This window comes from Tamandua tetradactyla, chromosome 11, assembly GCF_023851605.1.
Source record: "Tamandua tetradactyla isolate mTamTet1 chromosome 11, mTamTet1.pri, whole genome shotgun sequence".
NCBI classification, from domain to species: Eukaryota; Metazoa; Chordata; class Mammalia; order Pilosa; family Myrmecophagidae; genus Tamandua; species Tamandua tetradactyla.
The window spans coordinates 75,424,263-75,447,578 of NC_135337.1; the positions used below are offsets into that span (position 1 = coordinate 75,424,263).

The window sequence follows — 23,316 nt, forward strand, 5'->3', positions numbered from 1 at the left end:
GACACTCCTGGTCAGTCACAGACAGCTGGTAAGGGTCACGCGAACCCTGCTTTCCGGGCAGAAGAACGTATGAACACATCTGCCCATCTTCAATTTATTTTTGAGGGTTTGAGCTGCCCTGTTGCTGAGTATCTGCTGTGTGCCTGGAGCAGTTCAGACACCCAGTGGCTCAGCCCACCTTTCATGTGGGCCCAGGCAGTGAGGTTCCACTATTATACCCTGTCACAACATTGCTATGAATCCAAGTGTAGTAGAAAACAATCTTCTCGACTGCCCACATGCCGTTCCTATGCCCACCCCCACCTTCATAGGAGGTGCCTCTCCTTCCTTCCACTCACAAAGCCACAGTGGAGAGGCACCCATATTTCCCACTAAGACCTACTTCCTGGCTTCAGCTCATTGCTGCAATGACAATCGTATGACCTGAGTCTCCTGGGAATGGGAAGGCTCTCTTCTAGTCTGGGGAAGTGAGGATAGGGGTCACTTACGCTGATCTGCTCCTCACAGATAGATTTAGACTCCTGCAGTGCGATGAGAACGAAGGTTGTGAGCGCGAAGCCCTTCTCCGCAGCATACTCCATGCCACCCTAGATGAGAGGCAGCAAGCAAGGATGGAGTCCCCAGTGGGTTTCCACATACCCACCAATCCCTGCAGAGCCAGAGAGTAAGGCGGGGTCCGTCCCCAGTGTTTCCTCCAGGAGGGCCAAACCCTTTAGTATTCATTCATTCATTCATTTGTTCATTCTTCTAATGTTTTTGGAGGGCCAGAGTGCTGCCACCTGTATACAACGGGGGACAAAAAGCAGGCACCAGCCCCAGCCTTCAAGAGCTTCCTGTCTGGGACGGTAGACAGAAACGAACCAACCAGCTATCAACAGATGGATGAATCATATATGGGAAAGGTGGACCCAGCACTGAGAATGGATAGTGGGAGAGCAGACCCAGTCAGGGACTTGTCAAGTTCTCCAACTTAAGCACACATCAGCATCACCTGTGTGGGGGTGGGTGGGTGGGAAATGTGTTAAAATTCAGATTCCTGGGCCCCGCCCCCAGAATTCCTGAGTCAGTGGGTCTCGGGATTGGCCCAAGAATGTACATTTCTAAGCAGTTCCAAGTGCTGCCGGTGGTTCAGGAACCACACTTTGAGAACAAGAAGTTCAGCGTTCATTTTAGAGCAACAGGGAGTCATGGGAGCTTCTAAGTAGGGACCTGAACAGATTGAAATAATTGCCCTGGCTGCGTGGCCTAAGAGTGGGAGGCAGCCAGGAGAATGACCACGAGGCTTCTGCAAGGTCTCCAGGTGAGAGATGGGGTGCTTGGACCCCCGGAGGGGTGGCCATGGGGTCAGAGAGAAGAAGCCAATTTGGAGAAACTTCCAGGAGGCTGAATGAGTGGAGCGTGGAGATGCCTTGGATGTGAGATGGGAACTCCAAGGCAGGATCCCATGCTCACAAGGACACTGCACTTGGTTTCCTAAAAGTCTGGATTTTTGAGCAAGGGCCCTGCCTTTTCATTTTGCATCGGGCCCAGCAGGTCTCTGGCTTGCAGGGAAGGAGCCCCCACACTTAGCACACATCAGTATCGCTGGGGTGGGCGCGGGGGAGGCTGTGGGGTGTTAAAACTCAGATTCCTGGCCCCGTTTATAGGCCAGGGATAAATGAATGGGGGTAGGGAGTGGGGGGGCCGTCTCTCTCTTATCCATCCTGTGACCCTCAAGTCGGCCCTGAAATCTTTTCTGCTTACAGTCATTGCTTGTGACATCACGGGCCCATCCTCTTGGAAGACACCGTCGGGCCTCTGCTTCTCCAGGATCAGCCATTTGACTGCTCCACAGAGGACCTGGGGGTCGATGGCGATGAGGTTGGCGGCCAGAGAGAAGACTTTGACCACGTAGGCGGTCAGCCTGAGGGTGGGCACAGAGCGAGGCCGGGGCTGGTGAGCCCATCCGCTCCAGGACCCAGAGAGTGCCACCCGAGCCAGCCAATAATCAGGGAGGGGCGGAGCCTGGGAGGGCGGGCTCATGGCCATCCACTCTAGGATCCTGAGAGTGCCACCCGGGCCAGCCAATAGCCAAAGAGGGGCAGAGCCTGGAAAGGCGGGCTCACGGCCCATCGCACCTGGCTATTTTCCATTTTACCCCCCCCCAAGCTCAGGACCTAGCATTGCATGCAGTTGGTGCTTAATGAGGTCCCACAGCGAGCCAGTGCCTGTCTGCACATGGAGAGTCCAGGATGGTGGCCCCCAGGGCTAGAGTCTGGGCGAAGCTGGGCCGGTCTGGGCAAAGCTGGGCCGGCCTGGGCTGTCCAGGGACTCACCAGGTGCTGGGCTCCCGGAACCTATAGGCCGCGTAGGCGGAGCTGGACTGTCTGTAAGCCAGCTGCTGGGTGTAGCCTGCAGGGAAGGGGCTCATAAGCAGGGAGGAGAGTCAGAAGGGGAGGGAAGAAGAAGCTGGGGGGTGAAGAGGCCTCAGGGTATAGCCGTGTCAGAGAAGGGGTAAGGTGCCCAAGGGAAGGGTATTAGAAGGGGTGGGGCAGAGAGAGGAATAGAGATTCAAAGACAGGAGACAGAGGGGTTCAGAGAGGACAGGGGCCTCGGGGTAGGGGAGGGCTGTTTGGAGGGCAGGGGGAGGTGTTCTCAGAGTGGAGGGGGCTCGGAGAGGCTAGACCGTCTCTGGAGGGGAGGGAGTTCAGAGGAGAGCCTTGACGCAGTGGGGTAAGGGGCCAGTGTCTAACAGACGAGGGTGGCTCAGAGAGGGTAGAGAGGGCCTCGGAGAGGGAAGAGGAGTGAATTGAGGGAGGGGGCTCAGAGAGGGGCCAGAGGAATGAAGGACTGCAGACAGGATGGGCGCCCACCCTTCCTGATGAGGTCCAAGGCTTTCTGTCGCCTGTCCAGGCCGAGCTTCTCCCACTGCCCCGTGTGGTCCAGATAGTGTACGGCGATGACCGTGGGCGTCATGCCAATCATGTTCTGCTCCCCACAGCCCGACGGCGTCACGATGAGGTGGTTCAGACGCTCCCCATCTATGGCATCCTCCACCAACTGGGCCACTGGGTTCCCTGCAGCCGGGCAGGTGGATAGCACTCAGGCCACGTGACTCCATAGAGTGAGGAGGGCCAGAGCAGCCCCCAGAGATCTCAGCCTCGGACCAGCCGGGCCCAGGGGGTCCAGGGGCGGCTGGGGGCTGGGGGTTGTAATTAAGCCGGGCCCCCAGCACAGGTGAGTGGAGGAGGGGTCTGCATTTGGGGCAACTTGTGCTCCCCAGGGGATACCTGGTACCTGGATTCTCTTATTCACACGAGTGGTCAAGTTGTGACAGTAACAGAGTCATTAAAACTTATACAGTAATTACTGCTACTTGCTAAGAGAATGCATACAGTATCTCATTTAATCCTTACACCATCCTTTAGATGTAATCAAGATACTGTTATTCACTCCATATCTCAGGTGAGGAAATCAAGGCACAAAACAGCATTTGCCAAAAGCCTCAGAGCTCACTGATGGCAAAGGCCCTACCCAGCATCTTCTCACCCAGGTCCAGGCAATTAGCTGCAGAATTTCTGCTTTTGTACTGCATGGCCTCTCATTTAAACTCTTTCTCAGCAAAAGTTCCTTGCAAAATAATTGTGCCTGGAGCCTGCCTGGAGTCTTAACCCATCAAGGAGAAGCTTTTCTAGCTGAAGGGGAGGAGAGGATGTAGGAGTTAAAGGCCCCCAGAATTAGATGGAGCCCAGCTGGCTTTGGGGGATCACAGCACAAGCCCCTCACCTTCCTGGGCTCAAGGAGCTGGGGCCAAGGGGGCCTCACCTTGCAGGAGGATCCTGGTCTCCAACTCTGTGCCCGGAACTCGGTCGCTGAGGTCTGGGGCTTGGACCCTCCCTTTCTGCACGCCATCTGGGGGGAGGGAGTTGGAGAACCAGATTGCACCAACTCCTCTCACCCCGACTCTGCATCCCCATGCTGCCCAGACCCCCAGCCCCTCCCCTGTGGCTGACTCACTTAGGCCAAGTCCTTCTGGGTCCAGCGTGCGAACAGTCACAGTTCTGTTGACTCTCATTCCTTCCGGCTGCATGGTGTTGAGAAGGACATGAGGAGTCCGACAAATAAAAAGACAGGAACACAAGGAAAGACAGACACACAGACAGGTGGTCAGCAGGGTCCTATTCTGGATACCATTCCAGCACAAGCATGAGGGCTTTCAAACCTGGTTCAGCCGCTTTCTAGCTGTGCAACAAGGAGCAAGTGACTTAACCTCTCTGTGCCTCAGCCTTGGTCTCCAAGTTGGGGCCGGGTTGGGGAAGGGGGGCAGGACAAGAAAGGGAGCCTTCCATGAAGGACAGGAGGCAGCAGGGCTCCCAAGGACTCACCACGACCTTCAGAGTCTTTTTCACACCGTCGCTGAGGTAGCGGTTGTAGACAGCAGCCTTGACCTCGACTTCATGCAGGCCAATCTGTAGGGGCACGATGACAAAAGGCACAGGCAGGGAGGACTTGGCTGGAACGGTCAGGGTCTGTTGGTAGCGCTTCTTGGCGGTGGCCAGGCTGCAGAAGGCTGAATTGTAGAGCATTTCCACGCGCACCTGCCAGGGAGGGCGGGCAGCTGGTCAGGGGCGAGGGCACCGACCCTCGCTCCCAGGACCGACTCAGGCCTCCGCCATCCCCCGGAGACCCACCTTGAATTCCTCCGTCTCGTGGTAGTTGTAGAGGACAGCTCGGATCTCCACCTGCTCGTTGCGCACCACGGAGTAGGGTAACCGCAGGTCGATGAAGAAGTCCTGCATCACCGTGACCTCGTAGGGGTCGGCCACGCAGATCCCTGTCGGGGAGGAGACAGAGCGCGGAGCTTCAGGCAGAGGTCGGGCAGGGTGCGTGGAGCGAAGGGCCGGACAAGGCGCGCGGGGCCAGGAGCCCGGCAGGGCGCGCGGAGCAAAGAGGCGGGCAGGGCGCGCGGAGTGAAGGGCCCGGCAGGGCGCGCGGGGCCAGGGGCCGGGCAGGGCGCGCGGGGCCAGGGGCCGGGCAGGGCACGCGGGGCCAGGGGTCCGGCAGGGCGCGTGAGGCTAGGCGCCCGGTAGGGTGCGCCGAGCGAAGGGCCGGGCGGGGCGGGGCAGGGCAGCGCGCGCGGAACCAGGAGCCCGCCTGAGTACCCGTGCCCCCAGACTCTTAAGTCATCACTAGCCCCGGAAGGCTGTACCAGCACCACCTGTCGACAGAATCCCAGGGACTAAAGTGTGCTGTTAGAGATAAAATCATCAATAGCGATGGCATTTAGGATGTTATTCTTATTTAAAGATTTCCATTTTTCTCTGTAGTTCCCTTCTGTAGGATGTGTGGGAAGAAGACAAGGGTGGCGGGGCAGTCACTACCTGCCCATGAACACTTGAAATGGGGCCAGTGCAACTGGAAACAGGATCTCTACATTAATTTAATTTTTGTTAAATTTCAGCTGAAAGAATGGATGCTCTGGGTGAATACCTTAAAACCACTGGATTGTAAACTTTAAAAAGGTGAATTTTATGATATATGAATTATACCTCTAAAAAAATACTGAGGCTTGACTGGGTGATAGGAAAACTTTCAAGGGTGTTTGGAACAACGTGGGTAGGTGCAGCTTACTTTTCCATTTATAAATTTTATGAAACCTAAAATGCAGATCAAAGTATTCCTGATGAAAATTCAGCATCCCAATAGAGATGTGCTATAAGTGTAAAATACATCCTGGACTTTAAAGGCAGTGAAAAATGTAAGTATCTCAGTAATAAGTTTGAGATAAAAATTAATGTTAAATCTTATAGATGTATTGTTGTAACATTATTAGTGGGATAGTAATTATTAATGTGCAGACTTTGAAAAAAATACAGAATATGACCAAGAGAGATTAAATGGAGTCAGGAGGCTATTCTGGAGGCTACTCTTATGCAAGCTTCAGTTAGATAGTGCTAATTGCCATGGTTTGCTAAACCCCAATCAACATCACTTCTGTTAACTCTTAAGAACACCTAGGGCTAGAAGTGAGACTCTAAAACTTTCATGCACTAGGTTTGCTTTCCTGGAATCTATAATTCCCAGAGGGTTCCTAGGCCAGATAAATCCTGAAACCCAGAGGGACCCGACTCTCCAGAACATCAACTAATTACGTCCCCTTGTCCTTTAGTCTCGACACCCCTTCTTAACATGGAAAAGTCAGAACGGGCATTGCCCCAAGATGCCTGTAGTTTGGGAGAAGGATTAAAGGAGAAGGAGGAGGAGAGAAAAATAGGATTTAACATATGAGTATGAATATTAAATCACTATACCGATATTTCTTCTAGCCTCCAGTATTTTGGAAAGATCTGAAATAGTGGAATGGTAACCAAAACAAACCCTGAAATCTTTTCTGTAACTACTTGTTGAAGTGTACTTTGAAAATTATTGCTTTTTTAGATATATGTATTTCACAGTAAAAACAAATAATTTTAAAAACATGATAAACTTTTTGATATATTGAGTTAAGTAAAATATTGAGGAACAGAGGGATTAAGTAACTTGCCTTAAGTCACACAGTTACCCAGAGAGGGATCTAGGATTTGAACCCAGGCACCTGGTCTCAAGAAACTGAACCCAACTGACACTTTCATCCCTAATAACTCATGAGTCTAAAATATCCAAGATCCATTGGTTACTATGCAAAAATATTCATTCTGAGGCTCTAAGATTGGATTCCTGAAAGTTTTACTGGCTGGGGACCTTGGGCAAGTCAGTTTTCTTCTCTGGCCTTGGGGTCCTCATTGTAGGATAGTAATATTTCCAACTATTGTAATTCTTATAAGCATTTAAAGAAATAAAATTCGGAAAAGGGTCTGCGACACGGTAAGACAGGGATGTCGGGAAGGTGGTGGGAATGACAACTTTTGATGTCCCAGTGATGTGAAGAGTGGAATCTACAAACCACAGGACTCTTTGGGAATCTGCCCCTAGGGGCCCTTTGGCAATGTCTGCAGGCATTTTTGGTTTACATGACAAGGAACTGGAGTGCTACTGGGATCTACTGAGCAGGGGCACAGGAGAGCCCCCAGTGGTTCTCGCTGGGAGTCACAGTCCCTTCTATGGGACACTTGGCAAGTCTGGGGACGGTTTGGCTTGTCACCACTGGGGTGGGGGGTGCTTGTGGCATCTAGTGGGTAGGGCGCAGGGAAGCGGCTCAATGCCCTGCAATGCACGGGATGGCCCCCCACTCAGAGATTTGTCCAGCACAGAAGGTCAGTACTGCTGAGGCTGAGGACCGGGATTTAAAGCAGAGCTGCTCAAATATTCATGCCCTTCCAGGTCCCCGGGGATCTGGGTAACTTCCTAACAGATCCTGGAAAAGGCAGAAGCTGCTGGCTCAGGGCCAGGGTCCCGCTGTGAGCAGCATGGATGCAACCTGCAGTTTTCCATTTGTTTCCCAGCTGCAGGAACTTTACATTAGAACAGTCTTACAAAAGACCTCGATATGTGAAAATGTATGACAGGTAAAGCAAAGATATTCTGATTTAACTCCCCGATGGACTTAGAAACCAAGGTCGTGGCAAGCCATATTGGAGCTTGAGGCAAAAGAGAAAATATGCCTCTGATATACTTGTTATTTGAGGGCGCCCCTTGTTCAGGAGAAACTGCCAAAGAGGACAATTTTGAAAATGAAAGAAGCAGAATTTGAAAATATTACTGATGCCACAGCATCAATACTTTGCTTATAGACAGGAAAATAAAATTATAATAAATTGTGTTTTGGGAATAAAAAGGATATTTACACTTAATGCTGAGAACTTTTTAATGAGATTTTTAATGTTTCATTGTTTTTTCAACTGCTTTATTCTGAGGAGAAAAAAAAACTTACTCTTTAAAACAAAACACATAAAACTTGCATAAGAAGCACACACTTTTCCTTTGGCCTCAGATTCCAATTTGGCTCTGCATGAAGGAGTTTTTATCCAAATTTTTAATATTTTGGTACAAAATGGATTTCTTTCATCCATTCTGATTTTTAGAAAGGTGTATTAAGATGTTATTTATCTCCATTTCGGCACCGCCTTAAATCCTGCACTCCTCGCCCTAGTCCCAGCCCAGCCATAAAGTAGCCCCCTTTGCCAGGGCTGGCCAGGTGCCCACACGGGCAGTTTGTTGGTGGAGGAGCAGGCGTGCGGCCCAGAGAGCGCCCTCTGTCCACCTTGTCCCCTGTCACCATCTGACTACCGATGTTTCAATCAGGCATTTCACACTGCTTCCCCCGTGCCTCTTTTCTTCCTCATCTTCCCCCCTGTGGTGTCGACACTGCCCCTCAATGGTTTCTGTGCTTGCAACAGCACCGGCTTTAGAGCACGTATCCCCCATGGGCCACCCGTGTCTCCTCTGTAGTAACCAGGGCACAGGTGCGAGCCACCAAGACAGATGTGTCAGGATGGGATGAGGAGACTCCAGGGGTCCTGGGGTCCCTGGCTCCCCAGGGTGGGGCCGCCACTCTGCTCACCTTTCTTGTCAGACAAGCTCACGGCCAGAATCTCCCAGGTGGTGATGGAGTCCTTCAAGAACACGTTCATGGTCTTTGTGGAGATTCTGGGTGCAGGGGAGGCAGGGGCATTAGGAGAAGACGGGGATGGGGAGGGGCTGGTGGGCAGGGCCCTAAGGGACCCACTGGAGGGGGCTGAGAAGTCTCCAGGGAGAAAGGCACATGTGGGCAGCCCAAATGCTGATTTTCCAGGTTGTGCTGTGACTCCAGGAAAGGGAAGGGGGGTGAAGGGTTGGGGTCTCCAAGTTAAGGGCAGGGGTCTGATGTGACCCTGCTGGGGGTTGACGTGGAGGGGTCCCAGCCGTACCCGTTTTTCTCTGGTTCTTTCATCTCCTCGATGGTCCACAGCCAGCTTTCAGGGAACTGGCTCCGGGAAGTGATGTCTTCTTCTGGGATTATGTCCTCATTCAAATCACCTGATCGACCATCTGGGATTAGAACAGACCCTCCCCCGCCCCCTGCAACCTGCTCCTTTCATCCCCAGTTCCTGCAGTTCTGGAGAGATTCCCAGCAGCAAAACCAACTCAGGGCCCCATTATGACTTTTAGGGACCCAACATACTTCTGCTTTGCTAAATTAAATTTTATGATGGCGTTGGCATAAAGATGAGTATAATTCAAGCTGGATTATCATTTATTCCTTCTGGGTGTCAAAGAAATGCAAACATTTTCATGGGCCCCCGAAATTACCATGGGCCCAGGGCACCGTCTACTGTGCCCAAAGTATACAATAGTGCTTTCCCAACCAACAGAAGCCACGGAAGAGGTGATGGCCTGTAAAAGCCAGCTTGGCATCACAAGCAAATAAATAAAACTGGACTGAAATAGAAACCAACCCTGCTGGGCTTTCCTCAAAAACGCTGATAGAAAAAGAAAAATAAATAAATAAATGCTGATAGAACTTCTTGAGTCTTGCTGGAGTACTGGAAGAAATAGTTCAAAAAATTAAAAAGAAACAAGAAACAAGGGCAGGCCATGGTGGCTCAGCAGGCAGAGTTCTCGCCTGCCATGCCAGTGACCCAGGTTCGATTCCCGGTGCCTGCCCATGCAAAAAAAATAAAAAAATAAAAAAAAGAAACAAATAAAAATGATGAGGGTGCAAGGGTAGTTTGGTGGTAGAATTCCTGCCTGTCATGCGGGAGACCCGGGTTCGATTCCCAGCCCATGCACTTCCTCGCCCCCCAAAAAAGCAAAAAAAAAACAAATAAGAAAAACAAGCAAACAAAATTCAACAAATGGTGCTGCAATAATGAGAAACTCACATGGAAAAAGAAGAGAAATATGACCCCAAGCATACAACAAAGAAAAAAAAAGATGGGCAGATTTCAATTCATCTCTGGGTCCCCATAACAACAAAGTAGGTGGGATTCCACAGATGTCTACATCCACCCAGACCCTGGACTAATCCATCACAGAGCTTTTGGGGTAGTAATAGTTAAGCAATTCTACAACCAATCCCCAATGGACTAAAGACATTACATAACGCTGGGAAAAAAACACCCAGTACAAGTAGGTCATGGGTTTTGTGTAATATCCTAGTAGCTTTCAGATGATCTCTTCTTTGGAAAAGAAAGCCTTTTCCTCGGTCATGACTCTCTAAGGCAGTGGAATAGAGACCATCATGTCTAGATTATTATAATTGCAAAGGGATTGCAGGTAGAACTCTTTGCTCATTCACATTATAAACTTCATGCCTTTTTTGTCATAATTTTTAAGCAAAGGTGTTCTCTTTTATTACTTTGCATCACATAATTGATGAAATGCAGTCTCCCACAATTTCAAAAACCAACCCACATTTACTTTTGCTCTTCTAAACCGATTGGACAATGGATTTCTAATTCCCCATGAAAATGATGGAAGGGTCAAAATAAAATTTCAGGTAACTCATTAAAGCTACCATCAAGGTAATTACCACTCCACATAAAATTATTAAATAATGAAATTTGGACAGGTTAAAAGGAATGGTGAATTTGTTGAGTTGATCGGCACAAAAGGTTGGATTGCCTGACAGGTGTTTTCCACGTATTCAATTTTGAGGACGCCCATTAGAAGGGGCAAAAATGTCTTTTGCTAACTAAAAGGTGGGCCACGGTGGCTCAGCAGGCAGAGTTCTCCCCTGCCATCCTGGAGACCCAGGTTCGATTCCCGGTGTCTATCCGTGCCAGAGATAAAAAAAAAAAAAAGTGGTTGACTAAAAGATATGACTGGGCAACTCAGGTTCAGAAGATAGCAGCGACAGCTTTTTTCAATTTCGTAAATGCCAAATTGTGGCAGAGACCATTGTGGTTTTGACTAAAATAAGTTTATTGTAAAAGAAACTACTCTTTGCTTTGCTGGGCGTTTATTTGGTGTGAGCTGTAAAGTTTCAAGTATTTAAATGTTTTAGCTTATCCAAAAAGGAATGAATGGATGAATGGATGGATGGATGGATGGATGGATGGATGGATGGATGGATGGATGAATGAACATTGTTGGTTAACTCATGGAGTTAAGCTTCTCTCTTTGGAAGGCAACATCAGTCAGGTCCCTTTGGTAAAGGTAAGGACACATCCCGTCCTGGTCTTCACATCGGTGATTAGTATGCCCAGCCTCGTCACCTAGAACTTTCCTTTGGAATATAATGTCCAGGGACACTGGCCCTGTCAACCCTCACACTGACCGGGGCAGGGTTAAAATGGTCCTCCGATAGGGGATCCCCTCCCCCTTTAGATGAGGTCCCTCTCCTGCCCTCAGAGCTGAATCACCAGATCCCTCATCTGAAAGTCTCCTGCCTCAAACAAGCGTGTAGACCCTACTCAGATAGGGGCATCCTTCCTTTTCAGACAGGCTCCTCCCTCCTCCTTCAGGTGGGGACATCCTTCCTTCTCAGAGAGAAGAGAACAGCCTCTGCCCCGCACCCACCGTGGGGACCCCACCATCAGACTCACTCCTGGCCAGGTCCAGAGCACCAACCCGGGTGTGCTTCAGCCGCTCCTGGGTGATGTACAGGCAGCAGTCGAGGAAAGCCTTCTTGCACGCCTCGCCCGAGACATACTCGACCCTGCGCTCACACGAGAACTTCATCGGGTTCTCCCGCATGCCGCCTTCACAGCACTTACGTAGGAGCTTGTCCGTGTACTGACCCACTGTCGGAGCAGAGCCCGCCATATCAGACCCTCATCAGAGTGCCTCGAAGCAGGACAGACTCGGGGCAGACTCCAGGGAGAACTTCCCCAAGGACAGGCCCTCCCCTTCTCCCTCTTTTACTCTTTAAAGGGTCAGGATGGGATCCCCTAGGGACGAAGCTCAGGCGTGGCGTGGGGGTGGGTAAGGGTCAGCTGAGGGTTCCCACCTTTGTCCATCCTCTTCTCCATGAGCTGCACAGAGCGACGGCGGCGGGTGGCTGGCTTCGGGCACTCGAGCTCTGAGGGGCAGGGGGACAGGGTGATTAGCGGGGCCTGCTGCAGGTTCTTGGCATCATTGTTCCCATGTGGCGGATGAGGAAAATGAGCCCAGAGAGAAGTGATTTGCTAGTCGGTGGGGGAAGTAGGACCCAAAGCCAGATCCTCCTGAGTCCAGGCACCTGCCTTAACCACTGAGCTCCCCTGACCCTGCATCTGAGACTCTGAGAAGCTTCCCTCCTTGGACGGGGCATGGGCTGCGTCCTCACCTGCCCTGTCAGTGCTCGGCAGATCCTTGTTGGTCTGGAAGACCAGGCCTGCATCCTTAAAGACACCTGCAAAGTCCTTTCCACTGCCCGGAGTGCAGCCGATGTCTGCCTTCTCCACCACATCCCAGATCTGTGGGAAGAGGGAGCCCAGGATGGGTGAGTCCAGGACAGCAGTGCTGCTGCCAAACCACTACCACCTTTGTCTGCCCGCCTCTCCCCCACCCCACCAAACTCACCCTCACCAAATCCCTTCCAGAACCCCACCCCAACTGCACCCCTACCCCCAACCACACCGCACCTTCCCCAGCCCCATCTCCACATCCACCTTCCCTCCATTTCTATGCCTGCACAATCACTACTCCCATCCTCATCCAACCCTTTTTTGCCATCTCCATCCATCCCTTCTCCAACCTCATCCCTATCTCCTCCCACAACCCTAACCCCATTCTCAACCCCAACCCTCACCCCACTCTCCAGCCCCTCTCCAACCCTGTCTTCAGTCTCCTTCCCAAAGCCATCCCCACCTTAACTCTACACCCAATCCATCATCATTCACAAACTTTTCCACTATCCCCAGCCCCATCTCCATTCCCAACCCATCATCATTCCCAACCCCATCCCAACCCATTCCCATATCCACTCCCAACCCTATCCCAACCCCAACTACATCTCCATCTGCATTTCCAAGTGTACCCAATTCCATCAACATCCCGAAACTATTCCTACATCCATCCCGACTCCATTCGTAACCTATCCCAGCCCCATTCCCATCTCACTCTCAACCCTACCCCAACCCCATTCCTTTCTCCATCTTTATTCTTAGCCATATGCTTATCTCCATTCTCACCTCTGTCCCAATCACATACCTAATGTTCTCCATTCCCCCCTTGCACCCTATTGCATCTTTATCCTCATTCTCACACCCACTCCAACTCTTCTCACTTTTGTTCCCAACCCTCTCTCAACCCCATTCCCATCTTCACTCTCAGCCCTCTCCCAACACCATTTCTATTTCCTCTCCCAACCTTACCCCACCCCCATCCTTTCTCCATCTCTATTCTTAACCACATTCTCATCCACAGCCCACCATTACCCCAACCCCATTCCTAACCTTATCTCCATTCCCCCCAAGCCCCGTTGAACACCTATTCTCATTCCCCAACTGACTTTACCTCACTTCATGTTCATTCCCAACCTCATCCCAATGTGATTCCTTTCTCCATCTTCATTCCTAGTCCTAGTCTCGTCTCCATTCCCACTCCTACCTTAACCACGTGCCTAATTTTCTCCACTCCCCTTTGCACCCCATTGCATTCCTATCCTCACTCCCAAACCCACTCCAACTCTCCTCATCCTTCCCAACCCCATCTCTGACCTTGTTCCCATCCTCAGGTAGCCCACATTAGACAATTCCATAAAACCCTTCTATTGGCATTGCCATAGTGCAATACGGTAAAATTGCCTACACGTAATCCTTGACATCCCAACATTACCCTGTCCATCCATAGTCCCATCTTCAAGTCCAACTCCAAACCCACCCTATCACTTATCCCAAGGATCAACCCAACCTCAGGCACCCAGGTACACACCTTACTCTGTGTCAGCCTTTGCTTCTTACTCAACACAAACACACCCTTGTCCACGGCCACCAGCCCCACTCTGGCCCCATGGTCACCCTCTATCTTGAGGGATATCTGCTGTCCTGGAAAATGCCTGTTCTCCGCCTTCCCGCCACTTTTCACCACCAGCTGTGGAGATGATGGAAGTCATGAAGGAGAAGTCAGCCTGATGAGGCCCCAACCTCAGTTAGCCAAGGGCAGAGAAAGTCCTCGGTTGGACTGAAGACAAGAGAAATGTGGATACAGAGAGAAGAAAGAGATGGGCAGAGAGTTGATAGCAGCAAACTTAAAAAAGAAGGCAAAGAAAGAGAACAAGGGCACAAGTGAGAGATGTCAAGACTGAAGCAGAGGGGAGAAGGATCAAGATGGAAAAGATGAAGAGAGAGGCAGGAATCTTGCACACTGGAGAGAAATGGGTTCAGAGGGCAGGAGAAACAAAGGTTCAAAGGGCTGGAGAGAGGCAGGGACAGAGGGAGCTGAGAAAAGCCCGAGATGCCCAAGACAGGCACAAAGAGATCCAGGGAACTCACCGTGCCCACACACGAGTCCTTGACGTCCACCCACAAGGAGTCGGCCACCACCTCCCTCCGACGGTTGTTGCCCATCAGTGTGTAATAGGCCACCAAGCGGAAGGAAGGGATGAAATCCGAGGTGATGGCCAAAGGTAGAACCACCAGGTTCTGGCCAGGCTTTCTCACCTGGCGCCCTGCCTTCAACAGCTTCCCCTTGTTCATGATCTGGGGGGACAGAGAGGGAGGAGGGGGAATCAGGGCTGTGGGAGGGTCTGGGTGGTGCTGGAGAAATGAGGAGGAGGGGCTGGAGGGGTCTAGGAGCCTGGAAGCTGGGGACAGCCACAGACCAGATAGGTGTAGTAACGGATGCTGGTGTCCAGGCCAGGATCAGCTCGCAGGTGGAAATTGACATTGATGTTCTCCCCTGGTCTGAGCTCCATGTGGGACACAGAGAGATGGAGATAGTTGTTGGAGTTGCCCATGGTGGTGTAGGGGATAGCCTGCATCGTCCTGTTGGCCTGTCGTGCCTCCGGGATACCCTTCTTCTTCGTGCGCACCTGGGCAGGACAGAGGGATGCACGCTGAGCTGGGCTGAACAGTGGTTCCCAAAGATGCCCAAGTCCTAATCCCTGGGATTTGGGAATATGGTACTTGACATAGCAAAAGGGGCTTTGCAGATGCAATTAAAGTAAGGATCATGAGATGGGGAAATTATCCTGGATTATGCAGGTGGGCCCAATGTCATCACCAGGTGCCTTATGTGAGGGAGGCAGGAGAGTCAGAGAGAGAGATTTGAAGATGCCAAGCTGAGAGCTTTAGAGATGGATGAAGGGACCCTGAGCCAAGGAATGCAGGGTGGCCTCTGGAAGCTGGAGAAGGCAAGGAAATGGATTCTACCCTAGAGCCTCCAGAGGGAACACTGCCTCATCAACGCCTTGATTTTAACCCAGTGAGACTGATTTGGGACTTTGATCTCCAGTACAGATCTGTCATGCAAATCATGGACCCCTCTATGTAAACTGCAGAGATCCTCCTTGCAAGATTCAGACTCCTCTGTCTGAAGGGCAGAACTGCCTGTGCGGCAGAGCGCCTCGCCATAAAAGTGACAAGATGATGACATGCAAGTGGAAGAGGTCTGTTTACATGTGAACCCCTCTAGGCAGAAGGTGGGACCCCTCTGTGCAAATGAAAGAGCCCACTGTGCAAATGCAGGATCCGTGGATGCAAAAGGCAGGACCCCTGCTTGCAAGTGGAAAACGCCTCCATGCAAAGGATGACTTCTTCATGTAATGGCAGGACCCCTTTTTGCACAAGAAAGGACCCCTCTATGCAAAAACAGACCCTCTTCATGCAAATGGCAGGACCGCATTGTACAAATAAAGGTCTTCTCGGTGGAGATGGTGGAGGTGGGGATGGGTCCGGTGGCTGGCCCTGACTCACCGAGATGCTCAAGGGTTTCCGGGTGTTGGGGGTGTTAATCGTCAACTTGGCCACTCCATCATTCTGGGTGAAAGACCCCACCTCCTCTTCTTCTCTGTCTTCCTTGATCACGATGGGGACCCCGCCTGCTGGAGAGCCATCGGGGTTGGTCACGTACACCTGTGGGGGCAAGGGCAGGCGGAGGGGTTCACGCAGGCTCAGAGGAGTGGCCGGAACTAGGGGGCGGGGGCTCGTGATGGTGGAGCTCTGCCCGGATCTCACCATGAGGTCGAAGGGCATGGCTGGTTTGAAGTACTTGGGCATCTTGGTGAAGTGGATCTGGTAGGGGGAGGTGACAATGGGGATCCCGCTGCGCTCTGCCTCCACCATGTCGCTGCCTGAAGGGGCCATTCAGGAGGGTCAGGCCTCCCCTGTCAGACCGGACACCAGTTCCACGGGGCTTCCACCCTCACACTGTACCGTCCTCCCCCCTCATCAGGCCAACCCCAGGACCAGGCCGGACCCTCCGCCTGGGCTTCGTCCTCTGTCAGCGCCTCGGCTCTCAGACTGGACCACGTGGCGGTATTGGGTCTCCGCCCTCGGACCAGCCTGCTCCTTCTGGCTCACCTGAGTGCAGGACCAGCCTGCTCCTTCCGGCTCACCTGAGTGCAGGATGACGGTGACCGACACATACAATGACTTCCCAACCAGGGCCTCGGCTCGGGAGGGCTGCACCCCATCCAGAAGGACCTGCCGGCGGAGCAGGGCCTCCGCGGTGCCATCTTCCACCTGGGGGAGAAGGGTGTGCAGAAAGGGGCGGGGCTCGCCGAAGGGGGTTCAGGGGGGAGGGGTCTCCAAGGGGGAGGGGTCTCAGGGGAAAGGGCACCCAGAGAGGGGAGGGCCTCAGCTGAAGAGGGGCTTAGGCAGGGGAGGGGCTCTGGGGGAGGGGTCTCAGAGGGGGAGGGGCTCAACTGGAAAGAGACTTAGCCATGGTGCTCAGGGGGAGGGGTACCAGAGGGGGAGGGGCTCAGCTGGAGAGGGGCTTAGCCATGGTGCTCAGGGGGAGGGGTCTCAGAGGGGGAGGGGCTCAGCTGGAAAAAGACTTAGCCATGGTGCTCAGGGGGAGGGGTCTCAGAGGGGGAGGGGCTCAGCTGGAGAGGGGCTTAGGCAGGGGAGGGGCAAGGGGATCAGAGAGGGGGGCCTCCGTCAGGTACCACAACGCGAGTGAGGGACTGGGACAGCGAAATCCTCTGGTCTCCATCCTGCACGCCAAAGATGACGAAGGCAGTTCCATCCACGTTCTTCCCATATAAGAACCTGTGAGGTGTTGCGGGCCTCAGACCCTCCCTCCTGGGAAGCTGAGTCTCCCCCACCTTCCACTCGCTGTGGCAAAGGACCCAGAGCCAGGCCCCGTCCTCTGGCCCCGCCCCCAGCTCACCTGGCTGTGATGGTGACCGCCAGTCCCTTGGGGTCATCGACATAGTAGAATTTCTCTTCAGGCTCCACCAGGACCTCGAAGCTGGGCAGCACTGCAGGGAGGGATGACGTCAGCTGGGGGCTGGCGCTGGGCCAGCGCTCCGAGAGGGCGGGGTCCCCCCACCCAGGACCCGCCCCCTCTTACCGTACTCCTTCACCTCAAACTCGGCAGAGAAGACCTGCTGCGGGGAATCATCGTAGTGGGCTAGGATTTTCCACTGCCCCATGCTGCGGGAAAGGCCGGGTGAGTGGCCCTGCCGGGCCCCCTCCCCCCACCCACACCAGCTCCTGGCATCGGGGAGTCAGGGACCCCCTCCCGGAGGGCCTCACGTACTTGACCAGCTCCGGAATGTTCCAGGCCAAAGGCAAAATGCCTAAATATTTTTGAGAAGATCGGGAGTCACGCTTGACGAGAACGCCTTCAGGGGTCTGTGGGAGACAGGGAGGTGGATCAGATGAAGGGTCCCTTTGTGTCTGCACCCCCTCTCTGCACCACATCTACTGGGGCAGTAGGGAGAGCATGGACCTGCCTCCCTGGCCCACGTCCAAAACCCCACAAGCTATGAGGCCTTGAGCCAGTTCCTTCTCCTCTCTGTACTGTCTGCATTTCTGTAAAAAGTAGAAAATAGTAGCACCTTCCTCCTTGGCTTGGAGCAGAGTTAATAAATAACTGGCATTTATAACACTCACTTAATGCCAGGCCCTGGACTATGCATTAGGTCACTGATTAGTTCGTTTTTACTTATTAGAATAGCAATGAAAGGCCTGTAAGCCTGGGGAGGGGAAGAGTGGAAGTGGGGAGGGCAGGGAAAGGACAGAGCAGGCTGTCCCAAATGAGCCAGGTGGGAGCCCTGGAGGCTGCGGGCGGACTCGGGTCTCATCGGCGCCCTCTGGCTGCCGTGAGAAGGACAGGCTACCTAGAATTATTATCTCTGTAGCCCCAGCTCAGCAAGGTGAAATGACCTGCCAGGGTCACACAGTCACCCGGGGGGGGGGGGGGGTTGTCTGCAGCCGGAATCCAGCACCAGCCCCGCTCCACACATCTCCCTGCGTCTCCGGGCCTCTCTCTGTTGCTGTCTCTGGGTCTCCACCTCTGAGCTCTTTCTGAAGCCTGCGTCTGGGGTCAGTGTCCCCGACTCCCTCTACCTCTTTGCCTTCCCCGAGTCTCTGCCCAGTTGTCCCTGGGGCCCCAGGTACCTCGATGCTGATGACAACGGTCCGGCGAACGGGTATCAGGTTCTGGTCCACAGAGTAGACGCGGTAAAGGACTGGGCGGAGGTGGGAAGAAAAAGTTGAGACGCTGCCGGGCGCGGCCCCTCCGCACCCCCGCGCGCCGGTCTCCAGCCACCGCCGCCCCTCACCTGTGGAGCCCGGGGTGTAGATGGTCTTGTCCGTCTGAATGAAGAGGTATCCGGTCTGCAGGCTCACCAAGACCACCTTCTCCACCTGGACAGCGCCGAAGGACGCCTGGACGATCACGAACTTCTTCCCCTTCCCTGCTAAGAAGTCCTTGTCTGCCGGGACCTAGGTGTGGGGCAAAATATCCTCAGGGCCCCGTGCCCACGTCCTCCCTCCAGGCCCTCACCTGCCCCTCAGCTCTGCAGAGCCTGCCCAGCACTCCGGGTCTCCGTTTCCAAGGGGTTCAGAAGGGGGCAGGGACCAGAGAGGGACTCAAAGGGGAAGGGGGCTCGAGGGAGAGGCTTTCAGAGAGGTAAGGACACTGAGAGGGTGGAGGGGTTTGCAGAGAAGGAAGGGACTCAGAGAGAAGAAGGGAGCCCAGAGGGGGAAGGGGGCTCAGAGATGTGGGGTCTCAGAGGAGGAGGGGGTTCAGATATGGGGGGGCTCAAGGAAGGAGCAAGGAAAAGAGGGAGTGGGGATCAAAGAGGGATGGGGGAAGGGCAATCAGAGGGGAACTCAGAAGGGGAAAGTCCTCAGGGAGGAAAGGAGGTAGAAGGGGGTTCACAGAGGTGAGGAGACTCAGAGAGGGGTTTTTAGAGAGGGAAAGGAGTCAAAGAGGGGGAGTGTGTTCAGAGACATGGGGGGGGTCAGAAAGGTGATGGTATGCAGAAGTGGAAGGAGATAAAGAAAGAGTCTTGGAGAAAGGAGGGTGCTTGGAGAGGGGGTGGCGATGACAGAGGGATAGAAAATGAGAAGACAAAGAACAGAGGTGCAGGGAGGGTCTCAGAGGGAAAATGGAGAATGTTGGAGATTGAGTCAGAACCCCCTAAAAAAGGTATGTGCAGATCCTAACCCCTGCTCCTGTGGGTGTGGACCCATTTGTAAATCGGGCCATTGTAGATGTTTTGTGTTAAGGTGTGCCTTCAACCAATATGGGTAAAGTCCTTAGATGCAAAGGAAAATGGACACTGAAAGAGAAGGCACGGGGAGTAGATAGAAGCTAGAAGTCAGTGGAACCCAGAAGAGAAAGAAGGCACTGCCATGGGCATCACCATATGATGGGAAAGGTAAGGACCAAGTATCAGCAACGGCCAGCACCCAGAAGGCCCCAGCCTTTGGGGAGGAAGCATTGCCTTGGGACGCCTTGACTTTGCACTTCTCCTAACCTCAAAGCCATAAGCCAATAAACTCCCATTGTTGAAGCCAACCCATGGCATGGTGTTTGTTTTAGCAGCTGAGACACTAAAGCAGAGGGGAAGGGGGCTCAGAGCTGAGGAGCTGAGAGAGGGGGTCAGTTCAAAAGTGGGACCCAGATAATTCCATCCTGACCAAATAAGGGGACAAAAGCATAACTAATAAAGTATCAGTGGTTCAGAGAGTTCAAATAGAGTAGAGAGGCTACTCTGGAGGTTGCTCTTACACAAGCTTCAGTTAGACCTTGCTACCTATAATAACTTGCCAAATCCCAACCAAAACCATTCCAGCCAATCCTAAAGAACACCTAATATGTAAGATTCCACAAGGGTTCCATGCACTAGAGCAACTTTCCAGAAACCTACAAACTCCAGATGGGTCCTTGGTCCAGATAAGTCCTGAAACCTAGAAGGCCCAGCCTCTCTAGAACATCAGCTATTTCCATTTCCCTACCCCATATTAGTGGCAGACCCTTCCAACATGAAAAAGTAAGAATGACCATAGCCCAAACACCCCTAAACAGAGGGATAGAAAGATCAAAGGTGATGGTGGAGTTATACAGAGAAAGTAGGGTTTAACAAATGAATATGATTGCTGATTCATTAAATTGATATTTCTTTTAGTCTCCAGTATCTTAGAGCAGCTAGAAGTAAAAACCTAAAATTGTGGAATTGTAACCCACACCAGACTCTGAAATCTGTTCTACAACTAATTGTCATGCTGTGCTTTGAAAGTTATTGCTTTTTTGTATATGTGTTATTTTTCACACCAAAAAAAATGGGAAAAAATCTATTGGATGATTAAAATATATATATATTCCTTCTTAGCCTCCAGTGTTCTGGAGCAGCTGCAAGGAAAAACCTGAGATGATGGTTTGGTAGCCCATGACAAACTCTGGGATCTGCCCTTTAACTACTTGTTGAAGAGTGTTTTGAAAATTATTGCTTTTTTTCTTTCTTTGCTTTGTATATATGTTATATTACACAATAAAAAGAAGTTTTTTAAAAAGTGGAACTCACAGCCCTTCCAGAACATCAGCTAGTTCTATCTCCCTATTTCATATTATCGACAGCCCCTTCCAATATGAAAAAGTTAGAATGGGCATAGCCCAAATACCCCTAAAGAGTGGGAGAGAAATCAAAGGTGATGATGGAGTTATACAGAGAAGGTGGGGTTTAACAAATGAGTATGATTGCTGAATCATTATACTGATATTTCTTTTAGCCTTCAGTACCCTAGAGCAGCTAAAAATAAAAACCTAAAATTTTGGAATTGTAACCCATACCAAACCCTGAAATCTTTTCCACAGCCAATTGTCTGTAATGTACTTTGAAATTTATTGCTTTTATGTATATATCTTATTTAAGAGAAGGAGGAATACAACAGAGGTAGGATTTAATAAATGAGTATGACTGCTGAATCATTATATTGCTATTTCTGTTGGTCTCCAGTGTCTTGGAGCAGCTAGAAGAAAAAATGAAAAATCATTGAACTGTAATCCATATCAAACTTTAAAATCTGTTCCATAACTACTTGTTAAAATGTACTTGGAAATTAATGCTTTTTTGTACATACGTTATATTTCACAATTTAAAAAAAAAGTGGGACACGGAAAGGCGAGAGGGCTCAGAGAGGGGAGAGATTTAAAGAGAGGTCAGTGTCTCAGAGAGATAGGGGGTCCAGGAGAAAAAAGGGGCTCAGAGAGGAGAAGGAGGCTTGGGGAGGGGGAAAGGACAAAGGGGGGGGAGGGCTCAGAACGAGGGAGGGGCTCTGGGTGTTGGCAGCCCTCTACTCCATTCCGGGCCCACCTTGACGGTGACGGTGGCCAGGTGGCCGTTGGCATCGGTGAGCACGGTGTTCTCGCTGGACAGCACCTGCTTCTTGCTGAAGTCGTGGACGGTGACCATGACAGGAACGTTTCCGTTCACCTCATGGGCTTCCAGCACCACCATCTCCTCGTTCTCCAGCCGCAGGACATTGGGGGTGATGACGGAGTACCTATCGGAGAGGGGCACCGGGGTGGGGCTCTCATGCCAGGGCCCCCACACTCCAGCTCGCTGCAGGGGTCAGCGCCCAGCCGGTCTCCACTTCCGAATACTGGACCAGCTCCCAGTCCTGGAGCAGATCCAATGGCACTGCTGGGGCTCCAGCGCCAGCCTCCAGATCACATTTCCTCCCTGAGAACCGCCACCTCCTCGCCCACCTGAGCAGGACCACCTTGGCTGTCACCCTCACCCAGCCCTGCCCTGCTTGTGAACGACAGGATCAACCAACCGCACACCCTCAACCCCAGGACCAGCAACCCTCCCAAGTCTGGAGACTTCCAAACCCTACATGCACCCAAACCCTAAACTCCTAACTCTCTGAATACCCCAAACCTGAGCCTCTAAGACTCCACTCCTATAAATAACCGAATCCACACACCCAAGCCTACACAAACCCAAAGTACCAACCCCTAAGCCTACTTGTCCTGCAGGGAGTTTCCTTGAGCCTGCTTATTTTCCAGCTCTGACACTTACTCGCTGTGACCTTTGGACCAATAACTGATAACCACTCTGTGCCTCAGTTTCCCCATCTGCAAAATGGGGCCTACAAAACAAACTCTCAAATCCGGTAAAGTCCAAACCTACACACCCTGCAAATTGCCCCAACCACACACTCACCTCAACCTCATATCCGCCCAGATCCCTAACCTCCTAAACCTACAGACCCCCAATTCTATAACCATCCAATCCCCCAAACAGCCTAATCCCACAATTCCTGAATTCTGCCAACACCCAAACCCATGGGCAGCCCAAATTTATAAAGATTCCAACTTCCTAAGCCTCGTGTCCACAAACACCCTGAGTTCTATGGGAACCTTTGTCCACAAATCCCACGAAGTTGCTGTTTTTTTTTTTTAGGGGAGGAAGTTGCCATGACTACTCACAAAGGATCCCCCAGGGCCAAGGGGAGGCTGGTCAGCAGCAGCAGCAACAGGCTGGAACCTGAGGCAGGTCCCATGGTGCAGGGAAAGTGGAGGGACAGAGGGACGGAGAGAGAGGACAGAGAGGAGTGAGCAGAGGCTGCAGGAGGCTGCTTCTTATCTGGCTCCCGTGCTCCTTTCCCCACCCCTCCTCCTCTGGCTTTTCCCCTCCCTGGAGCTGCCCTAGATTTCTCAATACCATTTCCTAGGCATTTTCAACCCCTGAGACCAGTACCCTAAGGTCATGCCCGCCTCCGTTGTGAACATACCTTCCCCCATGCCCTTGCCTCCCTCAGGTCAGGTCCAGCTTATGAGCAAGGACTTTCACCTGTTGAATGTATTGATGGTGGAGAGAAACTCCACCATCCAAGGTCCAAAGAGGACTTTAAGCCCAGTCTGCTTGTAGCCATGTGTTTATCAATCAAACACTATCTACTTTTTTTATACTAGAAACTGGAGCTCTAGAGTAGCCCCAGTCCTCACTTCCAGCAGCTTTCATGCTTGGGGGGGCTGGGCTGAAGGGGAAGGCAGGATAAAGCTCAGCAGAGACACTCCCAGCCCACCAAG

At 52.0% G+C, this 23,316-nt stretch overlaps 1 protein-coding gene across 2 annotated transcripts in view; it reads right to left on the reverse strand.

The window, feature by feature from the left end:
• LOC143650310 (complement C3-like) overlaps positions 1 to 23,043 on the reverse strand; it is a 36,288-nt gene extending 13,245 nt beyond the window's left edge. The window contains exons 1-28 of one of the 2 annotated variants that reach the window (XM_077120937.1): positions 23,019 to 23,043; positions 22,714 to 22,771; positions 21,593 to 21,782; positions 18,554 to 18,716; positions 18,390 to 18,460; positions 17,527 to 17,621; positions 17,338 to 17,420; positions 17,155 to 17,245; positions 16,931 to 17,033; positions 16,379 to 16,505; positions 15,999 to 16,114; positions 15,738 to 15,896; positions 14,645 to 14,854; positions 14,316 to 14,522; positions 13,756 to 13,914; positions 12,167 to 12,296; positions 11,849 to 11,920; positions 11,445 to 11,642; positions 8,826 to 8,934; positions 8,480 to 8,565; positions 4,671 to 4,813; positions 4,365 to 4,577; positions 3,997 to 4,063; positions 3,805 to 3,891; positions 2,853 to 3,056; positions 2,316 to 2,391; positions 1,744 to 1,903; positions 489 to 587 (exon numbers count right to left, since the gene is read on the reverse strand). In XM_077120937.1, the coding sequence (XP_076977052.1) occupies positions 489 to 587; positions 1,744 to 1,903; positions 2,316 to 2,391; positions 2,853 to 3,056; positions 3,805 to 3,891; positions 3,997 to 4,063; positions 4,365 to 4,577; positions 4,671 to 4,813; positions 8,480 to 8,565; positions 8,826 to 8,934; positions 11,445 to 11,642; positions 11,849 to 11,920; positions 12,167 to 12,296; positions 13,756 to 13,914; positions 14,316 to 14,522; positions 14,645 to 14,854; positions 15,738 to 15,896; positions 15,999 to 16,114; positions 16,379 to 16,505; positions 16,931 to 17,033; positions 17,155 to 17,245; positions 17,338 to 17,420; positions 17,527 to 17,621; positions 18,390 to 18,460; positions 18,554 to 18,716; positions 21,593 to 21,782; positions 22,714 to 22,771; positions 23,019 to 23,028 (3,486 nt within the window). In that variant the 5' untranslated portion in view covers positions 23,029 to 23,043. Of the gene's footprint in view, positions 1 to 488; positions 588 to 1,743; positions 1,904 to 2,315; positions 2,392 to 2,852; positions 3,057 to 3,804; positions 3,892 to 3,996; positions 4,064 to 4,364; positions 4,578 to 4,670; positions 4,814 to 8,479; positions 8,566 to 8,825; positions 8,935 to 11,444; positions 11,643 to 11,848; positions 11,921 to 12,166; positions 12,297 to 13,755; positions 13,915 to 14,315; positions 14,523 to 14,644; positions 14,855 to 15,737; positions 15,897 to 15,998; positions 16,115 to 16,378; positions 16,506 to 16,930; positions 17,034 to 17,154; positions 17,246 to 17,337; positions 17,421 to 17,526; positions 17,622 to 18,389; positions 18,461 to 18,553; positions 18,717 to 21,592; positions 21,783 to 22,713; positions 22,855 to 23,018 lie in introns of those variants that run through there. The other variant, XM_077120936.1, reaches the window with a different exon arrangement.
• Between the last annotated feature and the right edge of the window lie 273 nt (positions 23,044 to 23,316).